General features: G+C 39.4%; 1 protein-coding gene across 4 annotated transcripts; it reads left to right on the forward strand.

The window, feature by feature from the left end:
- Positions 1 to 21,699, forward strand: RBBP7 (RB binding protein 7, chromatin remodeling factor). 4 transcript variants are annotated; one of them, XM_043895404.1, is made up of 12 exons: positions 1 to 322; positions 1,139 to 1,283; positions 5,944 to 6,089; positions 9,676 to 9,822; positions 10,862 to 10,977; positions 15,009 to 15,169; positions 15,905 to 16,031; positions 16,151 to 16,228; positions 17,055 to 17,131; positions 18,647 to 18,704; positions 20,463 to 20,573; positions 21,264 to 21,699. In XM_043895404.1, the coding sequence occupies exons 1-12, from the start codon at positions 307 to 309 to the stop codon at positions 21,330 to 21,332; spliced, it is 1,251 nt and encodes a 416-aa protein (XP_043751339.1). In that variant the 5' UTR covers positions 1 to 306; the 3' UTR covers positions 21,333 to 21,699. The 4 variants fall into 4 exon arrangements, with proteins under 4 accessions (XP_043751339.1, XP_043751338.1, XP_043751336.1 ...); XM_043895403.1 differs by having other exon boundaries at positions 2 to 322; positions 9,649 to 9,822; XM_043895401.1 differs by lacking the exon at positions 1 to 322 and adding an exon at positions 463 to 864 and having other exon boundaries at positions 9,649 to 9,822.
- Positions 21,700 to 21,983: the final 284 nt, after the last annotated feature.

Here is a 21,983-nt window from a genome sequence, read left to right on the forward strand (position 1 = left end):
TTCCCAGGGCGGATGCGCCTGCGCTCAGCTGCCTGGGCGGGCTGGGAGGCGCGGGTTGAAAAGTCTCGTTCCAAGTTTGGAGAGAGAGAGAAGAGCGCCTCAGACCTCGGTACCCGCAAGCGGGGAGGAGGCAGCAGAGAAGGACGCAGCGTCTGGGGAGCTCCCAGGCTGTAAGACGGAGCTCAGGCTTCGAGAGCTAGAAGTGTGTGACGCGCCTGGGAAAGGCAGGAGCGCTTGTGGTTGGGCTGCTCTTGGCTAGCAGGGGGAGTCCGAGGCGGCGGCGAGGGGCGAACGACCCGACGCAAGATGGCGAGTAAAGAGAGTAAGAGGCCCCGCGGGGCGGCGCACGCCGGGGCGGTGGGGGGCGGTGAGCGTGCGAGGCCGCGGCACGCGCCGGCGAAAGGCGCGAATTGGCGTGAGGAGCAGGGGGCGGGGCCGGGCGCGAGGCTGGGCGCGCGCCTCGAGGGGCCTACGCGGGACGGGGCCGCGGCGCGAAGGGCTCCGAGCACTTCCGGAGCTAGGCGCGGGGCCGCGGTTGGGCCCCCTTCCCGCTACCCCCCCCCATCACCCCCCTCTGGCGGCGGCGCTTGCTCTGCACCCGGGCGGAGGCGGCCTCCGTCGCCGGAAAGCGGGCACGGCACCTACCTTCCACGCGCGCGCGTCGACCGCCTCGGGGTCGCGGCCCTTGTCCGGGGGATTCTGGAACCCGCCGACTTATGGCTGCCGGCTCGGGTTTCGTGGGAGCTGAGGCCTCTTCTGGTGGGGGATGGAGGGAGCGGGCCGAGGGGTTTCTGCTACACGTGGATTCGTCTCGCCGGGTGGGTCGGGGAGCCCCTTTACATACGGGTCGTCATCTTGGAACAGGTGCGAACAGCTGTAACCGGCAAAACAATTGCGATGTCTATGTAATTAATTACCCAATATTGTATACGCAGGCGGTTTTGATTTCAAACTGCAAAAAAATAAGCTTCCTGGTGTTAATATTCTCCTCGCGTTCTGGAAGACCAGTGAGTTGTTCGTGTCCAAATTAGTGGTTAAGAGAAAGAGGAGATTAGGTGTGGCCGTCTCGAGGTGACCTCCAGTACAGATTTCAATCCTTTTCAGACACTTAATCGTGTGGGCTTTGTCCAAATTTCAGTGTTTGAAGATACTGTGGAGGAGCGTGTCATCAATGAAGAATATAAAATCTGGAAGAAGAATACACCGTTTCTGTATGACCTGGTTATGACCCATGCTCTTCAGTGGCCGAGTCTTACCGTTCAGTGGCTTCCTGAAGTGACTAAGTAAGGGTTTTTGTCAACTCTTATTTTGCATAAATTTTGCTGTTAACCTGAATCTCCTAGTTTTTTGCGTTTTATACATAGAACATAAGTAATCGATTAAGCATTTGGGTGATGTGGCAGGTGATTTTTATTTTCAAAATTGATTTATAGAGTGGTTTCTGACGTATAAATGTGGAATTAAAAGGGGACAGAGAATCTGTTATGAGATTAAGGATATTTGTAGGATGCACCAGATATATTTGACATTTTTTCAACTTAAATATAGACACTGGGTTCTCTTTGGGTCCCAGACTAATGGATTTCTTTAAAACTTCATGGGAAAAGTGCATGGCTTGATGAATTTTTGCAAAATGAATACCTCCTTATAACCAGCCCACAAGACGAATTCGTTTTAATTGGCAAAGGAGAAAACAATTTCACAGTACACATACTACACCACCAACGAAAAGGTGGTGTAGTATGGGATACATTTTGAGGTTGTTGTTGGTCTTCACCTCTTTGTAAAGTTTCTCTGGTAATAATTGCTGACATTTGTTGAGCACATCTGAAGAGTTTTATGTCCTATTTGGTTTAATACAACAGTACAATAATTACTTTTTATTATCCTTTTCTTTTTAATCGATGTGGAAATGGGCTGAGATGTTAAGTAACATGCCCCAGATCACACAGCTGATAAGTGGTGGAGTGGGCTTTGGAACGCAAACCAGGTGGCCCCAGAGTTGAGACAATCTCTGCACTAGGTTATGGTTCTCATACACTTGCACTTTTCCTAATAAGAACCTGGCCATGTACTTTAAAAATGTATTAAATTTGATTGTCGTGTGTATGTCATTTAATGAGGATTTATTAAACTCTAAAGAAGTTTTGCAACAACTTTTAAAAATAAGAGTAAGTTACTTTCATATAAAACTCATATAATGGCCAGATTTTCCATATGCGAACATTGACTTCTATACGGTTAGGGACTTCCAATGGACTTTTCAAAAATCTTAATGTAAATATACAGACGTGGGAAGAGGAGCCAAGAACTAAATAATGGAGACTTCTAAGCGTTGACATTTACAGCTTTGACCATCAAATGCTTAAGGGTATTGAGGTTCTGATGTAGTGCAGCATGAGCATTGTGTCTTCCTGTTAAGCAGATTTAAAACTTAAACAACTTAATTTACATTTTCTTGAATCTTTTTTATCTTTGACAGTAGAAAAGAGCCCAGGCTTTAAGGTTAGAGATCTGAATTTGAATCCTGCCCCTTGCTTCTTAGCTTTGTGAATTAGGGTAAATTGGTCAGTCTCTATCCTGAAATAGTCTGGTCTGTAAATGGAGATGCTGATGGTTCTCACGGCCTACATCTGAGGAGATAAATAAGATCACACATGTTAAAATGCTGGCACAGAATGAGTACACAGTAAGTGGTGACTGATGGTAATTCTCCCACCCTTTCCTATTCAGAAATAAGTTATTAGGGTGGAATAGCTCTGTTTCCATTTGTATTTCAATGAAAGCTGCTTACTGAAATTTTTTTAAAGATTTCACATTACCTATTATGATTTTTGTGTAAAAGATTTTAAAGATAATAGATCTGTGTGTTCTTAGCTCAGATACTAGTTTTATATTAACACTTAGGAACTTAGCAGAAAAATATATATTTCATGGGGTTCTTTACATACAAAGAAGTGGGATCTGGTTGTGGGATGGGCAGTGGCTCTGGGAATGCAAGAAAATGCCAGCCAGCCTGCATTCTTGGGTTTTGAAGAGTTGAAGATGGCTGAGTGGTGCTTTGCAGGTTTCTGTTGGGACTATGAAGGGACTGTGATTGTGTTTTGTCACTATGTAGGACAGTAGAAATGTTGGATACTCTTGTAGTCTGGCTCTTTGAGAGATAGGCCCTACTCAACCTCATCTGGCTGGTCTTCTGCATACCTACAACATGCTTCCAAATGATTACTTGAACTTTCTGAGCTGTTGCCCTTAAATTCAGTTAGGTGACCATCCAAATAATTGATTTGGCTCTTTGAATTTTTATTTAGGTATCTCTAAGAAACTATTTTTCAAAACCGGTAGATCATTACTTCATATGTCTCATTGAACAATTTCTTAAACATATTGAGACTTACACTGTACCTAAAAATCTATGTATGCATTCAAATTCAGATGATACAAAGCTGCATAGAGTGAAGACTAAATTCCCCTTCCACATCCTCTGTTCTCCTGGTTGCCTAACCCAGAGCAGAAGCAGTCATTTGAGATTTCTTATCCATTCTGCCAGCATGAAGAAGTACATGCTCTGTCCTTTTTTTCTGTTAGGAAGTTGTTGACTTGACTTTGGGTCTTAGTTCCCCAACCGGAGATCGAACCTGTGACCCTTGCAGTGGAAGCTTGGAGTCCTAACCACTGGACCACCAGGGAAGTCTCTGTTCACTTGATTTTTTAAATTAGGAGTTTATATTGGAGACTTTTTCCCTATAAGCATGCTTAGATATATGCCCTTTTGTTTTAAGGGCTCGGTAGAATTCCTTTATGGATATACCGTAACTTATGTCACCAGTTCCTTATTGATGGATATTTGTTTTCAGTCTTTGGCTGTTTCAGGCATTACTACCGAAAATAACCTTGTGGTGATGATCTGTGATTGTCAGGTGAATTTCTCAGCAGTGGAGTCTTAAGTGGTCAAAGAATTCTGGCACTGAAAATGGACATGGTCTTTTATAATGAGTGCTTCTGCAGCCTTAGGTACATCCAGTATTCGAAGAAAATAGTGAGATATTGATGGGCTCAGAAAAGTAGGCTTGTTTTTCGATGATGGGGATGAGAGAATTTGTAGTAAAAAGAAAAATCCTTATACGATGATAGAGTCAGAGGAAACTGGAATAACTGAATTTTGGAGTCAAAAGGAGCTTTTCAGACCCTCTAGTCCATGTTGTAATTCTACTCCTTAAAAAGGTCATAGGATGAACTGATGTGTTTGACCATAACTTTACCTGTAGGTCTTAGAATTTTCTGCTTAACGCCATAAAAAACAAGTCACTTTTCTTTATGTCAGCCCTAATATTGTTTTGTGGTGCCTCCTTTCTCTCAAGTATTCCTATTTCTTTTCAAATGGTTCTCTTGAGATATGTTTAAGTTCCCTTTCACTTCAAGCCACTATTCCCTGTAAGGGTTTCATTTTTGCCTAAATCCTTCTAAAATGCATTGCCTAGAGCCTAATTTTCTAAGTGTGGTTTTTCCAGTTACAAATTAGTAGATGAATGCCCATGTGTATTGCCTCTTCCTACCCTATATAAGTTCATGTAAGATGAAAGTAATTACATTTTTTGTTAACCACATTGTATTCTTGGCCACTGAACACACATCGACTCAGACCCATGTCTTAATTTTTTAAATAGAAGATTCACTTTTTTTATTTTTTAAAATATTTTGTTTATTTATTATTTATTTGACAGTATGTGGGATCTTTAGTTGTGGCATGTGGGATCTGATTCCTTGAACAGGGGTGGAATTTGGGCCTCCTGCATTGAGAGTGTGCAGTCTTAGCCATTAGACCACTAGAGAAGTCCACATGTCCTTTTTCAAATGAATTCCTATTGCTTAGCCATGACTGCCTTATTCTGTTCTTGGAGTTTTTGTGTATTTACTGCTGTTTCATACCCTAAGCCCAATCTTGGTAAAATTTAATCTTGTATTTTTTAGTTATTACTAAATTACATGCCTGGAAGTAATTCACAAACCTTTATTCTAAACCAATGAATCCTTTGTACAGCTGGAATTTAGAAACAACTAGTCTAGGTGTTTTTTGTTTTTTGTTTTTCTTTTTTAATGCTGGGGCTCAGAGCCTTACTTCTCAGCCTGCCTTACTGATGTGGAACCATGGAACACAGGTGAAAGTTATTCTGAATAATACAAATAGGAATGCATTGTTAATAGATACAGATGCAAAATCATCACTTGGATTAAGTGCCAAGAGGCATCAGTGGTTTCTTTAGCCACAAGGAATTACCATAGAATAGGGTAACAAAGATGACCCTCTCCCCTGCCTTCCCCTGTAAAAATGGGAATGCCTGTTTTATAAACTTTAAGCACCATAAATATAAATAAGGAGTTTTCACATCATGTCATTTTTACTCATAACCTGTTTTTTAGGTGAAGAAATTGAGACCCACAGGGAAGTTGTGATTTAAGGAATCACATATAATTAATTTTACTTTGAGCCAGGGTTTAAACCCTTTTTTTCTTGACTCAGCACTTTATTTTGTCCATTCTGCCTTTTTACCTCTTACTGGGAAACCGGAAACACCTAGTGTATTGAAGATATTTTTTTTAAGTTGAGAAGTCATGATTTATGAATACAGGAGTCGGTGATGGACAATTTGTTAGCAACTGATTTCTTATAGGATTGTGGGGGGAAGAAGTCAAAGTTTTAGTCGCTCAGTCATGTCCGACTCTTTGTGACTCTGTGACGTCTTGGACTGTAGCCAGGCTCCTCTTGTCCATGGAATTCTCCAGGCAAGAATACTGGAGAGGGTAGCCATTCCCTCTCCAGGGGGTCTTCTTGACCCAGGGATCAAATCTGGGTCTCCTGCTTTGCAGGCAGATTCTTTACCATGTGAGCCACCAGGGAAGCCCCTTATAGGATTAGTATGACTTATTTTCTTTCCTAAACAGACCGGAAGGAAAGGATTATGCCCTTCATTGGCTAGTGCTGGGGACTCACACATCTGATGAGCAGAATCATCTCGTGGTTGCTCGAGTCCATATTCCGAATGATGATGCGCAGTTTGATGCTTCCCACTGTGACAGTGAAAAGGGTGGTAAGTAATCCATATATTCTAGCATTGGTGTCTGAGGAGTAACCCTCTGATTATATATTAACTTTATACCAATATGTTTTGGGTAGTTTAACGTCAACTCTGAAATTTTATGTTCACACCATGAGATAAATCTGTATGCACTGGTATGGAAAGGTGTCCAAGATAAATTGATTAACTGATAAGTGTGTGTGATTATAGTAACAGTTTTGGTAATAGTAAGAATATGTGTTGGTGTATGCATAGGAAAAAAAAGTCAGGCATTTACACCAAATGGTTAATAGCTTTTTAATGAAAGTTGTTGACTCCCTTTGCCCAAACCAAACATAATTCCCCTGTTTGGTATTCCCACAACCACCCAAGTTTGATGATTTTGCTAGGAGGACTCAAAAGACTCTGCAAATTATACCCAAGGCTAAAGTTTGTTACAATGAAAAATGCAAGACAAAAGCAGCAGGAAAAAGATATACATCAGGGAGTCTAGGGAGGTCCAGCACAAGTCTCATCCAGGGCCACATAGGATGTACTTTGTTTCTGGCAACAAATAACAGGGAGACATGTGGGCTATCTCTGCTCAGGGAAACCCATTCGAGGGTCAGGGTCTCTGTCTTTCTTGAGGGTTAGTTGTGTAGGCAAATTATACTGGCAGCCAGCCATGGCAACTGAATCTTGAGACCCCAGTAATGAAGTCAGGTGTGTATCATCAGTCTTGATATTTGTACAATGCCACCCTGACAAACTGGTACAGCATGATCCATTGCTTGGGTATATACCACAAAATCAACCCATCAGTGACATAGAGAACATTCTGAGGTCCATGTTCCCAGGAGTTGATCAGGGGTCAGTCATGGTCCCAGTTTCCATCAGAGTGGCGAGGACTCAGCAACCAGACCTGCTGGATTAGTGCTTCCCCACAACCCCACATGGTTGAATAGATCTTAACATTGTCCAGTACTTTTTAAAAAATATAATACTGCTTTATAGCTAAAATCTTGCCAACCCTGCTCCATTCCTCTCTGCTTTCCTTTCCAGAATTCATCACTGTCCTGAAATTAGTGTGCTGTTTTCAACTTTTTATTTTTATTATTCACATAATGTTGTACAGTTTGCTTTTTTCATTCAGTTCTGTGTGTGTGTGTGTACCATGTAAATGTCTAGCTTATTCTTTTTACTGCTGTGTAGTATTCCATTATACTTAAACCCCCATTTATTCTTCTGTCAAGGGGCAGTTGGGTTGTATCTCTGTGGATGTTTTGTTCTTGGAGCAGTGCTTTAGTGAATATCCTTGCCGTGTCTTCTCGTACTTGTGGGAGAATTTATCTAGTGGAATGGAATTGCTGAGTTGCGTAGTGTATTCATTCTCAACCTAAAATAATATAAAAGTTTTCCAAAATGATTTACTCAGTTTACCACTTCCACAATTCATAGTCCATTACCCCACAACCTTATGCATTATTTCTGTAAATATTGTAATCAGAAAATTTTTAATGGCTTTTAGTCCTAAGTGAGTGAAAGTCGCTCAGTTGTGTCTGACCCTTCAACGCCATGGACTATATAGTCCATGGAATTCTCCAGGCCAGAGTACTGGAGTAGGTAGCCTTTCCCTTCTCCAGGGGATCTTCCCAATCCAGGGATTGGACCCAGGTCTCCCGCATTGCAGGCGGATTCTTACCGACTGAGCCACAAGGGAAGCCTAAAGTAAGTAGTTAATGGGCTTTCAGCTTGAGAATTAGTCTCTGCATCATAATATGGAAATACTTAGTTATTAGTCACTTGTCCAGTGAATTATATTCTAACACGTGACTGCAATACTTAGTTGATGTCAAGCTTTTTAAACTTTTAGTTAATGGTTTTGTTTTTTTTAGTCACAGTATTTTTAATGGATACTATTATCATTAAGATAGTGATTTTTCAGACTTTTCCTTTTGAGTTTTAAGAAAGCTCTGTGTACACAGTAAATCTTACCTGAAAGCCCAGTTTTTATTAAAGGAAACCTGTTGAGTTTGTTTTCACTAAAGGAATTGGGAAGCTTAAGAATCTTTGTAGCAGAAGAGTGAGAGAGAGAGTGTCCTATGGGTCCACGGTGGTGGGAGGTTGAAAATAAAGAAAAAGCCGACAGCTTTGGAGCAGGGTCTCAAGAGGTGGCAGGTGATGGATCAGAAGGGGTGTTCTTAGAAAGACCGAGGCATTTTCTTTCATTGATGTGATGGGAAGGGAAAGTGCACAGAGGGAAATGGGTGATTGCATATGGTTGTGTGAGAGGAGTTGTGTGAAATGGGATATGATTTTCAGCCCCAGAAATAATAAGCAATAGTGTTTGTCATAGAGAAGAAGAATGGCTAAATTTTTTTTTATTTGCCTGAGTGGCTTGTGGGACCTTAGTTCCCCAACCACGGATCCAACCTGGGCCCCCCCAGTGAAAGCACCAGCTGCTAACCACTGGACTGCCAGAGAATTCCCAAGAATGGCTAAATTCTAATAGTAAGCCTCAGGAGCCAGTGTTGATTACGCATTCCCACATAGCAAGATGTGGCTGAAACTGAGAAGAGGCTTATGGATTCCAGTGTGTTTTCACCAGGCCCCAGCTAGTCTATTTTACTTGTTACCTCCCTGGCTCCGTTAGACATTTGAGTTAGTGTTACTTGACCTGAGATACAGGGTGAGCGAAAAAGGAATGTGCAAAGAAGAAGTGATACAGGTCAGGAAGAAATAACAGTTATAATGTGAAGCCTCCAAGCTTTCAATGTGTCAGTAACTAATTCAAGTTTTTATCTATGAGCACAGGAAAGAAAATATTCTTGTTTGCTATTATCTGCTTAGATGTTCTCTACTTGTATTCTTTCGGCTATCATCTTACTGCTTCTCCGAAGTTGTCATACTTTTTTGTGTGGCTTTGTCACTTTTCCGAGGTCTTTTTAATAACTATTTAACATACAGTCGTATTCCAACACCAGATAGAAAGGTTAGCCCACTCATTTTAGCTTTGGCACTCCACCAGCAGTTGAACCGATGTGTTCAAGGATTCTGGTGGAACTGACTTGTGTGTAACTGTGTCTGTGTCTTGGTGTTGGGTGGAGGTTAGTCAGCATGGGTTTCTGAAACGAGGGTGTTCTTGACTTTAGACTCAAGGACTGTTCATGCTCCTGAAGGTGAACCTATCTTAAAGAAACCTAAAATACGATTCTAATTTCAGCACTTCAAAATGAGTTGTGTTTGAACTAAAAGGCTTAGGTGTGTTAATTGCATGGTTATTTGAATTTTCGTGAATAATTACATCATCTTCACAACTGAAAGGAGCCGATTTTTAGTTGTTTTAAGTCCAAAATGGAACTGAATTAACTTGCAAGAATAGGTATCAGTATTTTCCAATTCAGATGGACTTTGAGAATAAATTAATTCTAAGTGGCAAATGAACCTATATTTTTCTGTGCTCGCTTGGTCTCTTGCTCTCTTACCACTTTGTGTTATATTCTGTCAGATTAAAATCTCAGATTGATTAAACTAAATGACTTATGAATTTTAATCGTAAGTATATGTGTTTATTTCTTTCTTCTCACATTAGAATTTGGTGGCTTTGGTTCTGTAACAGGAAAAATAGAATGTGAAATTAAAATTAACCATGAAGGAGAAGTAAACCGTGCTCGTTACATGCCGCAGAATCCTCACATCATTGCTACAAAAACACCATCTTCTGATGTGCTGGTTTTTGACTATACGAAGCACCCTGCTAAACCAGGTATGCGTTAATAAATTCAGACCACTGCTTGATCCTTCTTGATTCGAAATAATTGCTTTGATGTCACACAGACTAGTATACTCCAACTTTTAAAGGTTTAGAAATGGTTTCAGGGATCCAAAAACCATGCTCAAATTAAGTGATTTAATGCAGGACCTCACAGCAGGTTATATTCCTGGGTAAGATTTACTATAGCAAAGGATATAGAGCAAAAAAGGAGAAAAAAACTGGCTAAGGTTTGTTATTGCAAAGGATACAGAGCAAAAACAAGAGGAGAAAGATATACATCAGGCAGAGTCCAGAGAGGTTAGGCGTAGACTTGTGAGTCCTTTTCCACTGGGGCCACACACCACAGGGGTAGAAATGTCTCTGTCCAGGGAAGCCCATTTGAGTCTCAGGGTCTTGGGGTTTTATGGCAGTCTGGTCATATAGGTATATCCTGCTCTCTGACCAGCCATGGTAAGGGAAACTCCAGACCCCAGCAGTGAAGTCAGATGCTTCATGAATCTTGCTCAACAATCTTGCAAGTTTCAACAAGCTGCCACAGCATGCCGCACTGCTCTGGGCGTACAGGGCTACATCAGATGGTGACATGAAGAATTTTGTGAGGGTCACATTCCCAGGGGTGACTAGGTCAGTCATGGTTGCAGGCTACTCTGGAGACATGCAAGGACTGAACATCCAGACCACCTGCTTTCTTCAAAAAAATGTTTTAAAAATTGACTTGGATTGTCACCATGTAAATTTGTGGGCTGGTATAGTTTTCAGTGTTTTGTGTTACAACTTGGTACTAGGTTTTGCAAAGGAACCAGTCATTTTATTTGTTTACATGGAGTATTTGAAATGTAGCACAGAGAACAGCTTTTCAGGGTGGCTGTGGGTCAGACCAAGTCCTTGTTTGTGTGCAATGCTTTTGTAAGCATTATAATAAATGTTAAGACTTACTCAGGAGTGAGAATTTGCTCTTACCAGTTCTGATAAACAGATAATTGCTTAGTAATCAATGTTATTTCTTTCTCTTTCTTTCTTTTTTCTTTAGACCCAAGTGGAGAGTGTAATCCTGACCTTAGGCTTAGAGGCCACCAAAAGGAAGGCTATGGTCTTTCTTGGAATTCCAATTTGAGTGGACATCTCCTAAGTGCATCTGATGACCATGTGAGAAACCTGTTCTTCCTAATCTACTCATGTACTAAGAGTTAAAGACTGTCAATAACAGCTCTGCACTGAAGGAGACTAATAGATGAAAGGTTTTCTAAGATAATACTGATAGTTGTGATAACATTCCCACAGGTTTTAGAACATTGGTTATCACACTGCCCTTTTGGAGTCATAGAATTCCACAAATCTCTTTTGAAGCAGCCATAGAATGGAGGGAAAGTGGGCAAAAGGTGTTCCATTTAAAAGTGGACCTCTGTAATGGAGACTTTAAAGCATTTGTAAGGCCTGATTAATACATTTTAGTTTAGTTTTTTTTTTTTTTACAGTTTTTTAAGTGTACAATTCTATGAGTTTTACTTTATTCACAAAGTTGTGAAACCATCACCACTAATTCAAAACCATTTTCATTAAATGTCACAAAAAGTAACTCCATATTCATTAAGCAGTCTATTCCTCACTCCTTCCTTCTCCAGGAAACCACTGGTTTACTTTCTATCTCTGTAGATTTGTTTATTTCTTGATATTTCATATAAATGGAATTATGTAGTATGCAACTTTTTCTGTCTGACTGCTTTTACTTAGCATGATGTTTTCAAGGTTCATCCATGTGAGCATATGTCAGTACTTCATCTCTTTTTATGGCTGAACAGTACTCTGTTATATAGATAGACCACAATTCATTTATCAATTGGTAGACATTTGAGTTGTTTCCAGTTGGGGCTACTTTGAGTATTGTTACTGTGAACATTTTTATACAGGTTTTTGTGTAGATAAATGTTTTCATTTCTCTTGGGTAGTCATCTAGGAGTGAAATTACTGAGTTATATGGTAACTTTAAGTTTAGCTGTTAAAAGAACTACTAAACTGTTTTCCAAAGCAGCTGTACTACTACATATCCCTACCATCAATGTACCAGTGTTCCAGTTTTCCATGTCCTCACGAACAGTTGTTATGGTCTGTCATTATTATAACCATTCTAGTGGGTTTGAAGTGGTATTTCATTGTGATTTTGACTAACATGTACTAATGATGTTGAGCATCTTTTCCATGTGCTTGTGGCCATTTCTGTATCATCTTTGGAAAAACTTGTATTGGAATCCTTTGTCCATTTTTGTATTTTTTTATTGTTGAATTTTAAGAGTTTTTTAAAAATATATTCTAGATATGAGCCCTTTTATCAGATATGTGATTTTTAAAAAATTTCTCCATTCTTTAGGTTGTCTTTTCACTTTTTTCATGATTTCCTCTGAAACAAAAGTTCAGTTTATGTATTTTTCATCATTTTGGCTTTTGATATCATATCTAAGAAGCCATTACATAATTCAGCATCACAAAGGTTTACACCTATGTTTTTTCTAAGAATTCTACAGTTTTAGCTCTTATATTTAGGTCCATGTTGATATGGTGTGAGGTAGGGGTCCAGCTTCATTTTCTGTGTGTGGATATCCAGCTTTTCCAGCTTATCTTTCCCTATGGAGTTACCTTGGCATCCTTTAAAGTGTTTTAACAATGAAGAAGTACCACACAAATGCAAAGTGATCATGTTAATTTTTTTAAAAATTTTTATTAGTTGGAGGCTAATTACTTTACAATATTGTAGTGGTTTTTCCATACATTGACATGAATCAGCCATGGATTTACATGTGTTCCCCATCCTGATCCCCCCTCCCACCTCCCTCCCCACATGTTAATTTATTATAAAACAATGTTTGTAGCATTCTTGCCACTAACAGCCCCATATTTTCTTTCATGGTTCCCATACTACAAGCATAAAGTGTTTGGTATGATTCCAAGCACAAGCCAAGAGTAGACTTATGGAGCTTTTGAAAGCTCATGTAAATTGGCCCTAGTTAACATTTTATGTCAGCCACGTGAAAGTAGGTTCCTTTGCCTTCTTATTAGTATATCCTCATGCCTAAAACAGGGCCTGTCACATTGCAGAGCTTCTTTATATGTCTGTTAATGGCAATTTCTGTTAAGCTTTTTGAAATACTGAAGTAGGTAATTGGCCCAGTCAAAATTCTTTAGTTATAGGCAACAAAAACCAACTCTGGGTGCCAGGGGGTTTTTTTCCTTTTTTTTTTTTTTTTTTGTAAATTTAAAATTTTCACAACTTTTAGTTTTTATTTTTAAAGATAATCTTCAGGTGGATTTTCTGAGTGATCTTTAAAAAACATCTAATTTATTTTTTAAAAATAAATGTATACCCTTTTTACCTGTTTCTTCCACCTTCCACCCCTGGCAACCACCAGTCTGTTCTTTGTATCTGTGAGCTTGTGTTTTGTTCATGTTGTTTTTAAGTTTCCATGTATAAGCGAAATCATATGGTATTTGTCTTTCCCTAACTTATTTCACTTAGCATGATGCCCTCAAAGTCCATGCTGTCATAGATGACAAGATTTTCTCTTTTTTATGGCTGAGTAGTATTCCATTGTGCAAACATAGCACATCTTTATCCATTCATGCATTGATGGACACTTGGGTTGTTTCCATGTCATGGCTACTATAAAGAATGCCACCGTGAACATGGGGGTGCATATATCTTTTCAAATTCGTGTTTTTGTTTTCTTTGTATAAATGTCAAAGTGGGATTACTGTATCATGCAGTAGTTCTATTTTTACTTTTTTGAAGAACTTCCATTAATACTGGGTTGGGCAAAAAGTTTGTTCAGGTTTTTCCACACCATATAATGAAAAAACCTGAATGAACTTTTTGGCCAACCCTATATTTTCTTTGGTGGCTGCAAAGATGGTGCTGGCTGATTTAATGAAAATGGCCTGAAAAAGAAGAGAGGCCAGGTTGTTGACCCAAATGAGGCCAATGAGGATGTCACTCTTGCCATCCCTGGGAAGTGGATATAACATTCCCCATGCCCCTCTCCCCCATCATCAGAACAGATTCTCGGAAAGAGCCTTCTTCTGTTTCCCTCAGAGTGGACATAGGATAGTCTCCCACACAGGGAGGACAGGTTATAGTCAAGAACTTAATTACTAGTACTTTTTGAAGACATCAGACTGGGAGTTGCTGGTCATAATTAATAGCTGACGTTTCCTAAGGGCTCCACATATGCAAGGCATCTTGGTAATTTTCCTAGGATCTTTCTGAGGTGCAGAGCAGGTAATGTCAATAGTTTGACACATTCCACCTTTTCCATGCATGTAACCTGCATCCAAGTGTGTAAGTATCAACAGAGACTAAGGGCCACGTGTATTATGTAACAGAAACCCTTTCAGATAATAAAATGATTGATGAAGAGAGGAAGTTGATACTAGTGTCAGTGGAATTAATTTGATAATACCTTAATGGAATTATCTCTTACTCCATTGAGGTGACAATCACTGCCCTACAGTTTGCAAATTTTTTCATAGAAATTTCAGACTTTTCTCAACTATTTTTATGACAAGACGTTAAGAAAAGACTCAAACTTTCAAAGCCTGCAGGTCTGTAATCTTTGAGGTCTGGGCAGGCCCTGTGGTCTCTTCCAGTAGCCTTGTAGGGGTTTCTAGGTCGTTCACCTGTGGCACTTGCTGATGTATGTAGTAGTTTCTGCTGTGAAGTGAGAGTTGTCCAAAAGCTTTCACTTTTTAAGAGGCATGTTTTAGTTTTAATTCCCAGTTTCCCAGCCCAGCATGAAGTTTTAAGATACGCATTTCAGTTTGGTGGATATTGAACACCAGGCTCTCTGTGTTGTGTGATCTAGGTGAATTTTATTTTATTTCTTTAATTTTTTTTTCTAGGTGAATTTTAGATACTTGATTGAATGTATGTAGGTAGAAACTCTAACCAGAATATTTCTTGCCTCCCACCATGCTATCCTCCCGTCCCCATTACACTGTATTTTCCTTCCCCTCTGCATCTCAGATTGCGGAAGCTACACCAGTACACTTTTCTGTTTATGAATCTTCACTTTTTTTTTAATAACTTTCATATAGTAAGTAGCTTTGTTTTTAATAAAAGAGTTTTAAATAAGGTGTTAGCATTTAAATTCAGTCTCTCATAACTAACTCCTGTTTTGTTCCTTCTTCAGACTGTCTGTCTGTGGGATATTAATGCAGGACCAAAGGAAGGCAAAATTGTGGATGCTAAAGCAATTTTTACCGGCCACTCGGCTGTTGTAGAGGATGTGGCCTGGCACCTGCTGCATGAGTCCTTGTTTGGATCTGTTGCTGATGATCAGAAACTTATGATGTAAGGTGGAAAATTGAGTGGGGTTTTGTTATATGGGTGTCCTGAATGACCATCAGTGATTGTGGTGGCTTTAAAATTGTGTCTTGGCCTTCAAAAAAAGAAAAAGAAACAGCTTTAGTGAGGTATAATTGACATAATAAGCTATAAATAGGTATGGCCTTTTTACATAAAAGTTACTGTGCTGTATGATTGAACACAACTTTTTATTTAGGAAAAAAAGGTATGTGCACATGAAGAAACATGCTTGGGGCAGTGGTATGTATCAAAATCGGGGATCAGGGTGACTTGCATTAAAGTTGAGGGAGGAGAGTGTGCGTCAAGGCATGGCTACAGGGCTGCATTCAACCACCTGGAATGCTTTTTATCTCATAGACTAGCATCTGAGGCAAACAGAGCAAAATACTGAATTTGACTAGGCTAGGTTATAGATATCAAACAGTAATCTCTGTGTAGTGTTTTGTGCATGCTTGAAATAGTTGGTAATCCAGACAGGAACATAATGAACAAGAAAGCAGAGATAGCCCTAGTTTGTTCTGCGCAGGTTTAGAGCATATCACCTAGTGGTTGGAAGTCCAAGTTGCCAACTCTGCATGGTTATTGTCCCTGAAGGGGCAAGTTAGCTAGAGAATAGTGGCATGGAGTGGCACTGATGTGGGCACAAGTGTGGGAGAGAGAGGCAGGGCAGGGTTGAGTGGCCTGCTCTTGTGCTCTGTGCCTTGTACCTTTGTGTTTTAGATGGGACACCAGGTCCAATACCACCTCCAAGCCGAGCCACCTGGTTGATGCGCATACTGCCGAGGTCAATTGCCTGTCCTTCAATCCCTACAGCGAGTTCATTCTCGCAACTGGCTCTGCGGATAAGGTTTCTCAGTTTTTGCATATTTGGTGTTTACGAACCTAGTTGTCTTTGTTAACTACAATATTTTAAAATTCTTGCTTAAAGTGCAGAAACAAATTCCTTTTCATTTTATTTTTCTTCAGACTGTAGCTTTATGGGATCTGCGTAATTTAAAATTGAAACTCCATACCTTTGAATCTCATAAAGATGAAATTTTCCAGGTATGTGATAGTTTCTGGGGTCTCTGTCAGATTTTAGTAACTCTTTACTAGAGGGAAGTTTGTAAATTTTTGTCTTTTACATAGTGGACTTGGGACATTGGGGGTTTTGTTTTGTTTTTGGCTACACCATGTGGTTTGGGGGATCTTAGTTCACCAACCAGGGATTGATCCCTGGCAGTGAAAGCCTAGAGTACTAACCATTGGACCACCAGGGCATTCCCTGTTTTTTGTTGTTGTTTTTTTTAAAGCTCCTTGCCTACTGTGTAAGTAAACTAGTGAGAAATAACTTGGAGTTTTCTAGATATTGTTAGTTCAGAAGTAAAAGGAACAATCTTTGCAAAATAGGATCAGTTTAAAAAGTGAAGGCAGTTTCCTGGTAGTCTAGTGGTTAGGACTCAGCACTGTCATTGCTGTGGCCTGGGTTCAATCCCTGGTCATGTAACTGAGATCTCAGAAGCTGAGCAGTACAGCCAAAAATAAGTAAATTAATTTTTTTAATGAAATATCTTGTATATGGTTTAAAATAGAGATGTGCATAGGGTAAGGTACACTTCATTGAAAATGTTAAAAGCTTCTGGGATGGTTTGGGGGCTAAGTTTATTGGGAGCCCTAGCAGAGTTACCCTTGAGAGGAGTATGACCCTCCCAGGGGCAGGCTGAAGAGATGCGCCATTTAAGAGCACCTGAAGGGACAGCACAAAGAGAGTGAAGGCTTGTAGGCCAAGCAAAGGGTACAGAACATGAAATGGGAAAATATCTAGGATTAGAACAATAGCCACAAACCCAGTAATGGATGATTCTTTATATTTTCAAATATGTGTTGCTAGGTCCACTGGTCTCCACATAACGAAACCATTCTGGCTTCAAGTGGTACTGATCGCCGCCTTAATGTGTGGGATTTAAGGTAACTCAGGATCTGGTGACAGATTTTGCATAAATATGCTAATATAGCAGATTATGTAATAATTCATAGACTAAAAGAGCAATTTGCTAACCCCAGTTTAATAAGTCTAAAATTAATCTTAAGTACCTTCCTAAAGAGTCTGTTCCATAAAATAGAAGTGAATCAGCAAATGGAATGTGAAAAAAATTGATGCCAATGTGAGTTTTTATTTTCTTTGTAATTAGGACTGAAGTCAGGGTTAGGGGTGCATGTGTTTTAACATCCAAACAATGGTATTGAAAAAACTCTTGCTCTAGAAAGGGGTAAAGACATCAGCTGTTTGTGTCTCCTTAGATGTCACATACATCTGCAGGACTAATCTTTTTCAGTTGTTTTTTTCCCACAGGTATGAGCTCTTCCTGTGGGTTGTGTAACTGCTGAGGATGAGAACAGGATAAGCACAGCCCATGCCATCAGAACTTATGTTCTTCTGGGGGTTCATTATGGAAACAGTTTCTCCCAATTCTTAGAGTTTATTCTAAGAATTTCAGACTCCTTTGCTTTTTTTTTTTTTTTTTTTTTTTGAGCTTTTAGAGCCGTTAATAATGTTGCTCTATTATGTATCTCTCCGTGGAGGTGTTCTTATGTTCTTATCTGGAATCTAAATCATAACATGCCCCAAAATAACTTCTTTCCTACCTGAATTGCTTTGAAGTGGACTAAGTTTTTAGTCAAGGCTGCCTTAATTACAAAGACAGTATACCCACTTTTCAGTGTATGGAACAGTAAAACTGCTAAACTGCTAATGTTCTGTGTTCTTACAGAAGAAACCCTAGTCATGATAGATGCTTGAAAATGTAGAGTCTTTAAAACAGACATCTGAGAATATTCTTTTTTACTTGAAAACAAACTAGCAAGCCCACGTGTGGAATAGGTATTGGGGATGATAATAGTGTGTAACTTCTGAGTGATTTCACTGTCGGAACTGCTAGCAAATTCTACAAATTGAAGTTTTGGGGGGTTGTGTTTGTTTTTTAATTGAAGTTAAGAAAAAATGAAAACCTGTTCATGGCTTATATATTCCATATTTAAAGTTGTTTTGTTGTCCTATCTTTAGCAGATCTTCAGTACTGGTGTGTAGTTGTATTTCACTCCTAGGATGAAAAAGGCCTTAAGAGTGAAGTGTAGGGATTGGGGATCAGTTCTTCTGTAAATATTTTATATACTTTTCACCTTTTAATCCTAAGTCAGGAAACGCCTCAGTTAAGATATTGAATGAATTCTAAATTAATGTTTTATTAACAATAACTTGTATTCTGCAGCTTCACTTATGAACAGCTGTTATTACCATTTCCAGAAAGTAAACACCCTACCCTCCCACCAAATAATTAATACAAAAACTCTAACTGATAACAGTATAGAAATATGTTGCTTTTAAGAGTGTTTTAGGATGGGATTTCTGGGCTGATGCTGGCTTTGCAAACTTTGTTGCTAGAAGAATTTGAATACTGAAGGCATTGTGTTTTTTCTCAATAGCAAAATTGGAGAAGAACAATCAGCAGAAGATGCAGAAGATGGGCCTCCAGAACTCCTGGTATATATTGACTTTTTCTTATGCAAGATGAAGTGTCATACGCAGACTGGACTATTTGTCGTTGTTTCATGTATTTGAAAAAGGAGTTAGGACGTTCAGATTCTATCTCTTGAGGATGATTTCAAATTGGAGGTCTTGGAGGTTATTGTGATTTAGTCTGAAAAGTCTTGTTTTGTGATGCAGGGCTTCATAAATTTTAAGTCTTTTTTAGTTAAAGTGTTGTTACCAACTATTTTTACTTTGGTAATAATAGTTTTTTAAACTTTGGTAATACTGGTTTATTCTCATTTTGGGGGGGTTTTTGACATTGCAGTGCAGCATGTGGGATCTTAGTTCCCCGACCAGGGATGCAACCCGTGCCCCCTGCATTGGGAGCACAGAGTCTTAACCACTTGACTTCCAGTGAAGTCCCTGGTAACTGTTTGATTTAGATAAAATTTACAGAACATACAGTTCACTATCTAAACACTTCAGTGATTTTTAGTATATTCAGAGTTGTACAACCATCACAAGTCAATTTTAGAACATTTTTGTCCCCTCCGAAAGAAACTGTACCTTTAACCATCACCTCTCAGTCTTCTTTTGTGAGCCCCTGGCTACCACTAACCTACTTTCTGTCTCTCTAGATTTGCCTGTTTTAGACATTTCATATGAGAGGAATCATACAGTATGTGGTCTCTTGTGACTGATTCTTGCACTTAGTATATAATGTTTTCAAAGTTTCTTGCTTTTTTTATATATGTATATCACAGGGAGAGGACAGTGTATAACTATTTAACATCTCTAACAATTTTGTGGTCCTTGAGAAAATTCACTAGGATTTTGCTTTCTGGTTTTTTTTTTCTTTTTGTTTCTTGAGAGTCCGAAATCAAGGGACATTCATATTGTCCTTATAAGAATTTTTTTAATTTTTAAAAAATTTTTATTTTTTGGCCTTGCTGTGCAGCATGTGGGATCTTAGTTCCCCAACCAGGGATCAAACCTGTGCCCCTGCAGTGAAAGCTGGGAGGCTTAACCACTGGACTGCCAGGAAGTCCCAAGAATTGTTTCTTCTGAATCTTAATTCTAAGATACATAAGGCCCTGTGCAGGAAGTAAGATTGCTCCCTTCTGCATTTTTTAGCAAATACCTCGGTTTAGCCCTAACGGGGACTTTCTGGAGTCCTGGAAATTTTTTTCCCCCAGCCTTGGGGCAGTGTGTCTTGGAGAGATTGAAGGATGGCTGAGAGGTATGCCTTTCCCTTACTAAGGGGGAGAAGCGGATCCTTCAGGGGGCCACAGAAGAACCAGAAGTCTCCACGTGTTCCAGTTTCAGAAAAGAGTATATAACATCCTGGAAATGTTTTACCTTGAATATTTTTACCTAACAATATATGTGCTAATGAGGCAGAATTTGAGTGTTGATTGTATTAGGTATGGAAACAGCACTGTGGTCGTGAAGGAAAATGTCATTTCAGGTGATGTAGGCTGAATGAAGTATTTAGGGGCAAGGTGTGCTATCTGCAACTTTCTGGTGGCTCAGCCAGTGGTATGTTAACAAAACAGTATTTGGGGAATCTTGGTGAAGGTTATCCAAGCATTCGTTGTAGCATCCTATCACCTGGAAATGGGCAAAGGAGAGTGATGGAGGGCTAGATTACTAAGCTTGTGCCACCCTCCCTCCAGAGTGCAGTTCAGCAACCCGTTTCTAGATGGATGCTCTAAAACCTAGCTTCTAACATAAGATAGGAAACCAAGACTTTTTTGTTCTTATTAACAGTTTATTCATGGAGGACACACTGCCAAGATATCAGATTTTAGCTGGAACCCGAATGAGCCTTGGGTCATTTGCTCAGTGTCTGAGGATAACATCATGCAGATCTGGCAAATGGTGAGCTAAAGTTTTTTTTTCTCCTCAGCGACTATCTTGAAGAGATTTTTACTAATGATATAATAGAAATATTTCAAGTATTTCAGTGCATACTACATCAAATATTTATAGAAGGAAAGTCTTAAAAGACCTTTCTCCATTTTAACAAGTCTTTAGTTCAGTATGGACATATTGATGTAGACATAGCACCTGCTCCAATTTTCATGATTATGACTCTTCATCAACTGGGCTCTTGGCATCATTGCTCCATGTCCAGTGTTTACTGAGATCCTGAGTTCTGTGATGCGCACTTGACATTTCTGAGACATGGTTTACCAGCCCTTACATAAGCTTCAGGGCTATCTATCGCTCCATCTAAATGCCTGAAATGCTTTTGGAAAATGCCTTTTTTGGACAACTGAAATAAGTAGTGCATGGTCAGCTAGATATATGTGTGAAATTATACCCTGGCAAATAATTTTTGAGAACACTGGCCTGCCTTTTCCTCGTTAAATTTATTAAAGTCTGAGAGTAAAACACAAAGTAAACTATGAAGTTTACTGTAAAGTGTTTCCACATTTAATTTCCAACACTAAATCACACTGGCTGGTGACACCTAAAATCTGGATAGAACTATTAAATGCTGTTTTTAGATAGTCTTGTAAAATTTTTAGGGAGTTTCACCTGATTTTATTTGGTTATTATCTCCAGGCTGAAAATATTTACAATGATGAAGAGTCAGATGTCACAACATCCGAACTGGAGGGGCAAGGATCTTAAACCCAAAGTACGAGAAATGTTTCTGTTGAATGTAATGCTACACGAATGCTTGATTTATCAAGCGCAAAAACAGCATTGTATAGTAGGGAGTTGAAGTGGGGTGGCATATGGCGTTCTTTACCTTCTGATCCTAGCACTTTCAAGTGAGCTATTGCGTACTGTATCATATTGTAGCTTTTAGGGATGTTGCTTAAGAAAGATCAGCGTTGTTTTAAAATACAAGTAAGCAGGGTACTGCCTTTGATTCAACTATAAGTCCTTGTTTTCTCTAAGTGCTTGCTGTTCCCAAATATGCAAGAATAACTTTTACACTTTTTCCCTCCAACACTTCTTGATTGGCTTTGCAGAAATAAAGTTTTAAAATAAACTTTGTTTTATTATTTTAGACCCTGGGTTTGGGGGTGGGGAGTGTGTGTATGGATGGATGTCCCTTTTTTATGAGGCGGCTTTTGGGTATACACTACACACCAGGAATTTACTGAATTTTCTTTCCAGGGTACACCGTAGTATCCTAATACAAACATGGGGAGAAGTTAGGTGTCTGTATTTGGTGGTTGATCGGTGAACCTAGAACTACCTAACTTACATGTCATTTGACCCATAAGCCATTTGGGCCTTAACTTGGGCAGCTTTAAACAAAAATACAAGCTT

This window comes from Cervus elaphus, chromosome X, assembly GCF_910594005.1.
Source record: "Cervus elaphus chromosome X, mCerEla1.1, whole genome shotgun sequence".
Classification (NCBI taxonomy): Eukaryota; Metazoa; Chordata; class Mammalia; order Artiodactyla; family Cervidae; genus Cervus; species Cervus elaphus.